Genomic DNA, 12,083 nt, shown 5'->3' with positions numbered 1-12,083 from the left:
GGCTTATGATTATATTTATAGTCACAAATATCATTCTTATCCTTTATTTGAAAAGTCTACTACCAGTCCATAATGGGCATATGTAAAATGCAAAACCAAATCTGGTTTGTTGGGAGTTTAAAATGCCAATTATCATTATGTAGTTCGTGACAAGAAATCTCTACCGGGAAATCTCAAAGGGCTCCTTCATAAGTATTTGTAGAGTACAACTACAATTGCAGCTGTAATTTTAAATCCAACTTGCAATGGTAGTGACGAGTCTAGCATGAGCTGAAAGCACACAGAAAGCTCTTCTTCCCAACCTGAAAAAGCCAATACTGCAGACTGGAAAAAGTCCTAAGCGTCTGAGACATGGGTATGGACAGGCCAGAAAATGGTATGTGTCTACTTATGCCATCTCAGGCTTCAGATAGTAGTGGAAAGAAAGGAAAAAAAGCAAAATGGAAAGAAAAGGTAAAACAGCAAAAACAAGTCAGGTGCTTTTTTATACCAAGTCTTAGAAGTAAATAATTTAAAAATCAGATTTAAAAGAAAAAATGAATAACCTCACTAAAGAGTATGAAACTTTTTTTAATTTCAAAATTTATTACCTGAGATGATATTAAACATCCGTGGATTCAGGATGGCAGGACAGATAAGTCGAAGAAAAACAAAACCACTGAATGGGAGGGAAATTTTGTTATTTTAGAAAACTACTATTATGTGTCACATTAAAATAATAAAAATTTTAATACCTGTAGAACCATGAACTTTGAACTAATGTAGGGCTGACCAAATATACAACTTTATGAAAATAAGCTATTTTAAGAACATACATATATATTTTATATATATATATATATATATTCTGCTTCTTAAACATTCTCATTTAGAATTGTAGGTTTACTTTGGGAAAATTTAAGTTATATCTAAAATTCACTGTTTATTTCAGGCCAACAGTGCCTTTTATACTTACTTTGAGGAAGGAGTGTCCTTAGGAACACTAGGAATTTCTAAAATATTACAGGAGTACAAGCAAGCCTTTTTAATAGATACATAGTTCTGTAAAGGTCTTAAAATTGACGTTTTCTCACTTCTCTTTCCTCTTTCTTAGAACAGTCTGTTATAAATCAAGTTCGTTATACTGACTTTGTTCACTTATTATTATGTAAAAATTAAGAATCCATTGTACTAGGGGAAAAGTGACTTCTTAATAAATGACAAAGTATACAAACATAATGTTGAAAAGCCTTTAAGGCAATGGAGGAAAAGACATTATGCATTCTAAAAGTCTAAAAAAATCCTCAGATTACAAAATATTAATAGCAAAACAACACAGTAAAAACACACATTTAACAACAGTTGTCAGATGATTTTACCTGCTAATCTTACTCTGGGAACAAAGTACAAAGTACATCTACAAGTGTATATAGCTATTGCTAGACTGCCCCCTTCAGTTACTGGTATAGTCCTCATTTAGATAATATTTCTCTAATTTACTCTTAAAGAGGGATCCACACTCATAACTGACCTCTCACCTGCCCTTGGAAAGACACGCATTATTTCCAAGTTGATAAAATTCTTTTTAGAAATTACTGACACAGTCTCTTTTCTCTATTAGAGTGAATAACACTTCTCAGCATTCACCTCCCAACAATGTTGTTTGCTAATTTTGGGAAATCTTAGAAAAGGAATATGTTGATTCTCAGCACATTAAATCTTTAGATGTCTTTTAATTTATGAGGAAATTTGCATAAGTTTTACTTGAGAACATTTTGATATCTTTGCCTTTGAATCTGAAATATAACCTAACAACACTGAATTATAAAAGAATTTCAGTGTGCAAATCTACTTTCTGTGAATTCTTACAGGTAACTTTAAATATAAGAGGGATACTAGGTATCTACATGTATATTTAAAAGCTTAACTAGGGGCAGAAGTCACCACCTAGGCCATAAATGCCCCTTATTAAAATACCCTGTCATATCAAACTGCATAGCAGAATTTCCAGCTGTTTGCTTAACAAACATACTGAAACATATGCTTGTAATTCTTTTCTGTTCTCTCATCTCTACTCTAAGCCAAAAAATGTAAAATCGACAATTCTTAGATATTTGTCATATCATTAGTAACCAAGAGATTTTATCTGTAAAATGAGATCTCTCTACAAATATAGGTTGGGACAGGATTAATGCACATTTTCAAAACTAATTCTGTGATACTGGTGTCTTCAGTAGATGCCCAGTTTTTTTTTTTAATGGTCTGTAACATGATGGGCAGCATATATTCTATATGATAAATTTTATTATCATTAGACTGCTGAATTCTCTGATGCTTTTGCAGTAATTTCCTACTGTCTTGAATAGGTTGTGGTGTGCTTAATAAAGCCTTTCAGATATTAAGGATATTAGATTGGGTCTTAGATCTTTTGCCTTTAGTTCTGCCTTAGCCACTAACTATATAACCTTAAGCAAATTCAGCATCTACAGATCTCCTTCCTCGTTGCAAAAGTTAAAATAATACCAAAGTCCTCCTATATAAGCTAAAAAATGCTATGACTTGACAGAGCAATTCCTTCTAATTACTGCACAACTAACACACTGAGACAGCTTCTGAACTCAAGACTCTGGCAGGAGATGAGCACCAAGACACAGACTGTTACAAACCAATTAATGAATATCTGTATAGTTCTATTATTGCTTTTCCTAGAGACACACTGGAGAAGGCAATGGCAACCCACTCCAGTACTCTTGCCTGGAAAATCCCATGGACGGAGGAGCCTGGTGGGCTGCAGTCCATGGGGTCGCGAGAGTCAGACACGACTGAGCGACTTCACTTTCACTTTTCACTTTCATGCATTGGAGAAGGAAATGGCAACCCACTCCAGTGTTCTTGCCTGGAGAATCCCAGGGACGGGCGAGCCTGGTGGGCTGCCGTCTATGGGGTCACACAGAGTCGGACAAGACTGAAGCGACTTAGCAGCAGTAGCAGAGACACATTAACTAATCTTGGTCTCCCCCCTCCCTCTTCTTCTACCTCTGTTTCTCTCTCCTTTTCTATGTATGTATACACATATATGGGCTTCCCTGGTGGCTCTGCAGTCAAGACTCTGCCTGCCAATGCAAGAGACTCAGGTTAGATCTTGGGCCAGGAAGATCCCATGGAGAAGGAAATGGCAACCCACTCCAGTATTCTTGCCTGGAGAATCCCACGGAGAGGAGCCCAGCAGGCTACAGTCCATGGGTTTGCAAAAAAGTTGGACATGACTCAGTGACTAAACAATACACATGTATGCATGAATGTATATGTGCGTGTATGAAGGGTACTATATGACGTTAGCTACATATTTTTGTTGGTTATATAACTTTTAACCTCATTTTGTATGGTTGAAAAACAAAAAAAAAAAGACCTTCCCAAATAGTTAATTGACTATCATTGAATGTTCAGGTTTTTAGAAAATGCAAAACGGTAGCTAAGTATTTCATAGTAACTTCAAAAAAACACACAAAGTTAAAGTTTAGGAGCTATCTGAATTTAGAAAATATTCAACAGGGCCTGACATAAAATTCAAACAAAAAAGGTCTTTAATTGTATACTATATACTGTTATTCTTCACATTTCCACACTTACGCACTTGACTGTTGGTGCAGGCTATTACAATGATTTAACAAATCAATTAATAAGCCTTACCTAACAACTCTTGTTCTCATGGTGGTATTTGTAGGCCACTTGTGCTGAACAGATTTCTGTAAACACCCATAAATATACCTCAGTGTCCTGCCAAAATAACACAATCATCTCAATACAGAAAGCAAATGAAAATACTGATCTCATTGCGGTCTAAAGCTTATGACGTTTTTTTGTTGTTTTTTTTTTTTAAATTTTACATAATTGTATTAGTTTTGCCAAATATCAAAATGAATCCACCACAGGTATACATGTGTTTCCCATCCTGAACCCTCCTCCCTCCTCCCTCCTGGTACCATCCCTCTGGGTCGTCACAGTGCACCAGCCCCAAGCATCCAGTATCATGCATCGAACCTGGACTGGCAACTCGTTTCATACATGATATTTTACATGTTTCAATGCCATTCTCCCAAATCTTCCCATCCTCTCCCTCTCCCACAGAGTCCATAAGACTGATCTATACATCAGTGTCTCTTTTGCTGTCTCGTACACAGGGTTATTGTTACCATCTTGCTAAATTCCACATATATGCGTTAGTATACTGTATTGGTGTTTTTGTTTCTGGCTTACTTCACTCTGTATAATAGGCTCCAGTTTCATCCACCTCATTAGAACTGATTCAAATGTATTCTTTTTAATGGCTGAGTAATACTCCATTGTGTATATGTACCACAGCTTTCTTATTCCATTCATCTGCTGATGGACATCTAGGTTGCTTCCATGTCCTGGCTATTATAAACAGTGCTGCGATGAACATTGGGGTACACGTGTCTCTTTCCCTTCTGGTTTCCTCAGTGTATATGCCCAGCAGTGGGATTGCTGGCTCATTATGACGTTTTTAAATGCAACTAACCTTTTTCCCAAAAAAAGTACTCCGCTACAAGTAATGATATATAGCAATGGATAAGGGAAACTTAGGTTTTCGTCAATTCATTTAGCCAGTTCTTTATATCTACTATGGAGGAAACCCTACCATTTTCAGATTACTTCTATATTAATGAAAAGAATGAAAAGATACTAGAATGGAGGCAGATTTTAATGTAAGTTAACTTCTGCCTGAATAAGTGAATTCACTAACACTGGAAGCCACTAAGCAGATACCAAGTAATTAATTACCTTGTGTACATAATGAGGAAGATATTCAACTATAGATGGGAGAGGTACATATGTTTCATGATCTCAAATCTGAGACTATACGCTTCTATTCATTCCCCAAGTTACTAGATAAACCATACATACTGGCCTGTATAAAAACATGGCTTATTTTAATGCAAATATTTCACTTTGGTTTCTTCAAGTCACTTTTTCCTTAAACACAATTCATCATGTAAAGGTTAAAAACTCTACTTTTTCAAAGTACAACATCCAGATAATGGAAAAGCTTACACATGTTTTCATAAATACAGATTTTAAAAAGGCAATATACAATTTCTTGTCAAATTAAAATTTCACCACTTACGGTGGAAGTATTTCTGAAGCCATGAATATTTTCTCCACAAGCTCTGAAAGTATGTTCAACAGGTGTGCTAAATTAGTGTTCACATCTTCATTTTTTTCTAACTTTGATGGACTTAACTAAGAGAAGGAATAAATCAATATAAATGCATCTTGACAATAATAAATGCAAATGAATCAAGGTAATCAAACAGTTGTTTGCAGAGTTCTCTATTTTTCCATTTGGTGTTGGTGGTGGGGCTAAATGGGAATTTCAAGTAGTTTACTCTGTGGAACTCCTAATGGGCTTATTACTGTTAATTCCCAACTACTCAACTGAAGAGCAAGCAATGATTATTCAACAATTTTCAGTTGCCTTGGGGTTAATACTAATCAATAAAATTTTCTTTTATTCATTTACCACATTTTACCATAGACTTTACAGGGACACAAAACTGTATTAGACTATTTTAAAGATAATATTCCCAACTAAAACACAAAAACCCCGTTTAAGTGGCCACATATTCATAGATATATTGGAGTATTTTAATTGGGAAGAAAGATCACTGTATATTATTATAAAACCTATCTTAATTCTAAATTTATGTGAGGAAAAAACTTATTAGAAAAGTTTTTATTAGTAAGACTTTTTAAAAAACTGATAAAATACCAGATGCCTCAGTGGCAGCATCATGAACTTTTCAGTAACTTTTGATATGTAAGAATTCTTCTCTAGAATCAATGGAGTAGATGTATCTATGGGAATCTAAATACCTTAGCCTGGATTCAACATCCAGAGACTTTCTGCAGACTTGCTGCATTTCTGTATCCTTTATACTTAGGCTAACTATGGTGTTAACCCAGGTCTGCAATACTATATCATCAATTTGTCCTCTTTAAGTTAATAAGTAAAAATTGACAACTTAGTGCAGAATTAACATCTTGACTGATCCCAGTATACATTATCAAAAGCAATTCCTTTATTCTGTATCAGACCTAAAAAATATTATCCTATAGTTCCTCTACCTTCAAAATAAAATGATAAAATAGTCACATAAATGAGATTCTACTCTTTTTCTTAATGGTTTGTTACGAGTTTACATTCCCAACCCTGGGATCAAACCCAGGTCTCCTGCATTGCAGGCAGATTCTTGACCATCTGAGCCACCAGGGAAGCCTGAAGCCTTTAATAATCAATCCTAAAAGGATGTTTTTTATTTGCTTTTAAGGAGATAACCTCTGCCGTTCCTACCACCCACCTCCCTGCCACCAAAAAAAAAAAAAAAAAAAAAACCCCTAAGGACAAACCTAGATATTATTTAGAACTTACACAAGAGAACTCTCTTAACAAAAACTTCAATTTATGTTATGCACACTTTCTGAAAGTAGTATACACTTTATGATAAAAGTACTTTCATGTATTTCTGGCACAATTTGAGGTTTTTAATCCCCAAATAAAGTACACCCTTTTGAAGTCTGTTTTGCATAACATTTTTCCAATTGTATTACAAAAGGTATAACTGCTCTGATGAACAGTTTTAGACAGCTAATACATTTTCACCTATTAAAATATGCTCTTTGCTAAAATACAGCATTACTCACCTCACAAGACTGCTTGCTTTCCATTATCCTTAAGATAGAGTCTTTTAAAGCGTGATGAACAAATGGCGTAGCGGTGGCTTTCATATACTGCTCCATCAAGGTGCTCGCAAGCGTTGTGGCTCGAAAGAGGGTAGTGGCTTCATCTACATAAACATTGAATATTACAAAATTATTTGTAAAGGATTGTACTATTGTGAACCAAACTGGAAATTAATTCATTGTTTTCCTTGACCAATTATAGCCATTTAAGCAAATTTATCTGCATGCAGCATTACTAAATATAATGATGTCCTATATTTCTATAAACTTAACTCTTCAAAAGACTTCTATTACTTCCTAAGATCATAAACAGCAGGGATTCACACTGCATGTTCATATGAACATACAAAGGCTTCAGGCAGTTCTATGACTTATCAGTAAGACTAGAGCCAAATAGTGACAAAACTAGGACCCGAGTCCAGCCTGCTCTCCACTGAGCCCACACTGGGAAATATGGGTTGATTTCCAAACAAGCATATAACATAAAATCCCAGTATAGATTAACTTAGTAGTCTAACATATAGCCATTAACTTTTAATAAAATTCTAAAAAACACAAATACTGAAAGAAAAAAATCTCAGTATAAAATATGTACCACCACTTTATATTTTTGTCTTTTCTATGAGTAGGAGGAAATAGTTCTAGATTCTACAGTTTATTAATACCTGGGGAACCTAGAAGCAAGTACTGTGTGAGTCAAAGTGCTGGCTGGAAATGGGTTATTCTGACGTGTTTACACGTGGTTACAATGTGTCCAGCTGCCTAGAAACTACCTATCTATATAGACACTAGAAATAAAAAGCAGCTGACACCCAACTTTTGTGCAGTGAATTTATAAGCAAAAAAAAAAAAAAAAAACAAGAACATGGTAAGCATACCAAACTGTTCTTAATAATCAGACACACTATGAACCAATGATCTGGACATGGAAGTCACTTTCTTATTGCTTCTAATACTAATTTGCCATGACAGAAACCTGTATTACATATAAGTAACCCCCTGCTTCCTATATTAGCCAGCGTAAGAATCTGAACTGACACTCCAACTAATTTTTTAATGAAGGAAAAACTGAGTAACTTCCTTTGTAAGATGATTTAATTATTTAATGTTTTAAGATAAAGTCCATATATACTTGATTATAAAAGAAAGCTGAGCGCCGAAGAATTGATGCTTTTGAACTGTGGTGTTGGAGAAGACTCTTGATAATCCCTTGACAATATCCAACCAGTCCATCCTAAAGGAAATCAGCCCTGAATATTCATGGAAAGGACTGATGCTGAAGCTGAAACTCCAATACTTTGGCCACTTTTGCGAAGAACTGATTCATTGGAAAAGACCCTGATGCTGGAAAGATTGAAGACAGGAGGAGAAGGGGATGACAGAGGATGAGATGGTTGGATGGCATCACCAACTCAATGGACATGAGTTTGGGTAAACTCCGGGAGTTGGCGATGGACAGGGAGGCCTGGCAGGCTGCAGTCCATGGGGTCGCAAGGAGTTGGACATGACTGAGTGACTGAACTGAATCATTAACCCAGTTTTTAAAAGTATCACACTAACACATCCATACTATACCTTCCATGCTTATTTCTCTGTCATTTAGTGTACATAACAACAATGATTCAAGCTTTTCATGAAGAAAAATCTTCAGTAGAATGCTAGCGAGTAGTGTTCGGTCCTGTCCACATACATGTGATAAAGCATAGACTACATGAAGTTCCTTTTGCAGTATAAGCTAAAAAAGACATCGAGAAAGGTTGTTGAAAGTATACAATATTGAGCATTCTCAGATTAACAGAAAATATGTTCTTCTATGGGCTTCCCAGGTGGCACCAGTGGTGAAGAACCCACCTGCCAATGCAGGAGACATGAGAGAGGTGGGCTCGATACCTTCTCCATTTAGGAGTATGTTCTATTGAATACATGTATTAAAAACAGAAGGAGATTGTAGCCTTTATATTCATAGACTTAATACCAATGTCATACTGCTGCACAGCTTTTCAACCTTCTCTGTCACTGTGCCACTAAACTATGAAATTATTATATTTAACTCAACGGACCTTTCATTAAAAGTTAACTATTTCTCTTAATGCTGTTAAAAATAAATAGTCTGGTAAATAACTTAAATACCTCCTTAAATTCGCTGTACTCTTCTTCTGGCATGATCTTTTCCATAGAATATCGTGCTCGGACACGCAGGGATCCTGGTTCAATACCTTTCAATGGTATATGGGAGCTGAGCAAAAACCATTCGTCTGTGGCATGCCCCTTCTGTAACCGGCTCAACTGGCAGCGCATAAATACTTTGGAAAAATATCAAATGATTACTGTCTCAAAAGATGACACTGTAATTAGTCCCACAAATTTTCCTAATGTTATATCTTCTCTATAGTGTTAAACGCTTTTCATTAAAGGACTTTTAAGTAATACCACAAATTTTAACACTTAATGCTTACTTCATTCATTTACTGAATGCCTACTATGTGCCAGACTCTCTGATAGGCAAGGATGTGGAATACAGACATGATTAATACATGGTCTCTGACATGCATGGAGATCACCGTGTAGCCAAGGAGGCAAGAAATCAATTATGGTACCCTGCGGTAAGTGCTATAAAGTTGTTAATGCTGATGAAGTACAGAGAAACAATTTGTAATTCAGCCCGTGAAGTTCTAAACATCCATTCCAAACAGATACCCGTTAAGCTGACTGTAACACGATCTGGAGGTGTAACTAAGTAGAAAGGTAGAGGGGAAAAGGCAGTGTGCACACAGTCTGAACACAAGGTATGGCAGATGGTTTTAAAATTCATGGATAATTTAAGAGCAATAAGAAGGCTGGTGCAGCTGGAGAGAAGGATAGATTCAATATACAATATACAAGATAGATACAATATACAAGGATACAATATACAGAAGATTGGAGTACGTCAGGAAAGGTTCTGTATCATTACTAGGGGGTTAGATTTTATCTTAAAAATAATGGGAACCACTAAAAAATGTTAACCACTTAAAACAGTACAGAAGTTATAGAATATAGCAAAAAAATCCAGGCTTTGATTCTGTTAACACGTGTCACTTTTTTCTTCCTAAGCCTGATTTTTAAGAAGATATTAAAGGATTAATCTAATTCACTCTTGTGTGAATGGCTAAATCCCACTGTCACCTGTTTCCGAAACGGGCTGGGAAAAGCATGCTGCTGAGAACAAGGACTGGCACTAGAAGTGAACAGTGTTTTAAAGGAAAAATAGAGTGCTTTTTTTCATGTCCATGCAAAGGATAGGAGAGTAGGAGAAACCTAAAAAGTAGGAAGAAGGGGTAAGGAAGCATCGCAGAAAGATGGCTGCTGTCACTATTTTCTTTTTCTTGTTATTCACTGAGTGAGGAGGGTGAACAGACACCACTTTAATCTAAGGCTTTAAGATGAGAGTGTATACAATTTAGCCATTTTGGTCTTTATTTTTTCTTTTTTGGACACATTCTTTCTCAACAACTAATATTTTCATATGTACAAAAAGCAATCTCAAGTTACACTACTTACATACCGTTATAATTTCCATTTTAGACTCTACTTCATTATGAATTTCCAAAGTATATAAAACACACTTTTTTACTTTAGAAATAAATTTCTGTATTAACTTACAGATATCAGGATCTTTGCTTTTCTTCGTTTTATTACTAAGAGTTATTTCAAATCTGTTGATGTCAGGAGGAAGATCACTAAAGAAGCATGTGGGGAGAAAAAGAATTAAGAAAATGTCCTGGCATCAAACTATCTAATTCCTTTGTCTCTAGTATCGAATAAGCTCCCTATTTATTTCTGCTACTAACCCAGTTCAAAGTGGTAGATTTAAAACTAGATTCAAAACAGGTTTATCATTTGGTATACAACAATCCAGATAAATTACAGTTTGCCTACCATCTTTAACTTCCCCAAGTACACTGTGGAAACCCTCGTAAATATTTTGTATGCGTATGTTAGTAGATGCTTTTGGATTTGTCACTGAGTAACTAGGTGAAAAACCATGGACATAGCACTTTACTAACAAAAGTAAACAGATAAGATAGAAAACAAATACAGGTACTATTAAAATGCCTGAGCCTGGCACCTTGTTCTGACTGGTTTAGATACAGAGTTAAAATGAAAAAAAAAAAAAGAGAGAGAAAATGCATTATGGGATAAGAAAATCATCTAATGTAACAAGAAAATAAGACTTACTCAAAGACAAACTCTTCTGACCATACAGGGTTTTGCCCTTCCCTTGCATGAGTTTTTGCTACCTGGACGCTATTCAGGTAGATGTTACAATATGGATTAGTAAAATGTTTTACTGGGAGTTTATGGGCTTCTTCAATATGTAAAATAAGACTGCTGACCTAAAGAAAACACAAAAAGTATTACCCTAGATTTCAAGAATTACACATTATGTTTCAAAGGCAATTATAAAAACCCAAAGTAGTGACTTATCCCCCTCTTTTTCAGGAAACATAACTTTCAGTTACGTTTTCCTTTTTAAGTGACATAGAATATGACATTCAAGCATTCAGCAAATTCTCACTTAAAAAATAAATATAATTGTATTTTACAAGTTATTATCCCAATTACAGTCCGACAAAAATAATGAAATATACCTTCTTTACTATAAAACCATGATTCACAGGAAATAAAGTTGAGAAGAGGATTCTCTATTAATTTAAGTAAATAACTGTCACCACCCAAAGCAAAATCTAACATACTATATAATGCTCCTCTGGAAGATTTTATTTCTATATAGAGTTCCACAGCTAGAAAATATTTTAAAAATACTGATTCTACCTTCTCATTTTACAGAAAAGGATACAGATCCAAAGAAGCCATTTTTCAGTTTTGATGCCAAAATTTAGATTCTGATTCCAAAATTCTAGTATCGGGTTCTCTTTCCCTCTTGCCACCTGCTATTTGTATGGCCTTGCACAAGTCAATTTCTATGTGCCTCTGCTTCCTCAGATGTAAACTTAGGATAAAGTCTACACTGCAAATTGTTGTAAAGATTAGAAATGATATGTATAAAAGCACAAGTGGAAAAGCTGGCACATGTATATCCCTGGGGAGATTATCAGACTTCTGGCTACAGGGAACGTTAAATTTAGAGTCATCTAAAAATAACCATTCATCCACTTCTTGGTTAAATTCACCTAGCTTACTGGAAATTCTCATAAGTATTAATAAAACAAGAGTTACTTTAGTCAATAAATACGGTACTATGCTTTCCTCAAAATTCCAAGAATGCTAAAATTTACTTAACTTTTTTTCAATTATCTGGGGATAACTAGAAGAAAAAAGCAAAGAAATGGAGGGTATAC

At 35.2% G+C, this 12,083-nt stretch overlaps 1 protein-coding gene across 4 annotated transcripts in view; it reads right to left on the bottom strand.

The window, feature by feature from the left end:
- Window positions 1-12,083, bottom strand: part of RASA1 (RAS p21 protein activator 1) — a 115,896-nt gene that overhangs the window by 9,787 nt on the left and 94,026 nt on the right. For all 4 annotated transcript variants that reach the window (XM_055563582.1, XM_055563579.1, XM_055563596.1 and 1 more), the window contains exons 14-21: window positions 10,960-11,117; window positions 10,384-10,460; window positions 8,872-9,044; window positions 8,317-8,476; window positions 6,703-6,845; window positions 5,126-5,241; window positions 3,670-3,756; window positions 591-658 (exon numbers count right to left, since the gene is read on the bottom strand). In XM_055563582.1, the coding sequence (XP_055419557.1) occupies window positions 591-658; window positions 3,670-3,756; window positions 5,126-5,241; window positions 6,703-6,845; window positions 8,317-8,476; window positions 8,872-9,044; window positions 10,384-10,460; window positions 10,960-11,117 (982 nt within the window). The remainder of the gene's footprint in view (window positions 1-590; window positions 659-3,669; window positions 3,757-5,125; window positions 5,242-6,702; window positions 6,846-8,316; window positions 8,477-8,871; window positions 9,045-10,383; window positions 10,461-10,959; window positions 11,118-12,083) is intronic.

The sequence above is a fragment of the Bubalus kerabau genome, chromosome 1 (genome assembly GCF_029407905.1).
Source record: "Bubalus kerabau isolate K-KA32 ecotype Philippines breed swamp buffalo chromosome 1, PCC_UOA_SB_1v2, whole genome shotgun sequence".
Taxonomy (NCBI): Eukaryota; Metazoa; Chordata; class Mammalia; order Artiodactyla; family Bovidae; genus Bubalus; species Bubalus kerabau.
This window is presented reverse-complemented; position numbering and strand designations above follow the sequence as displayed.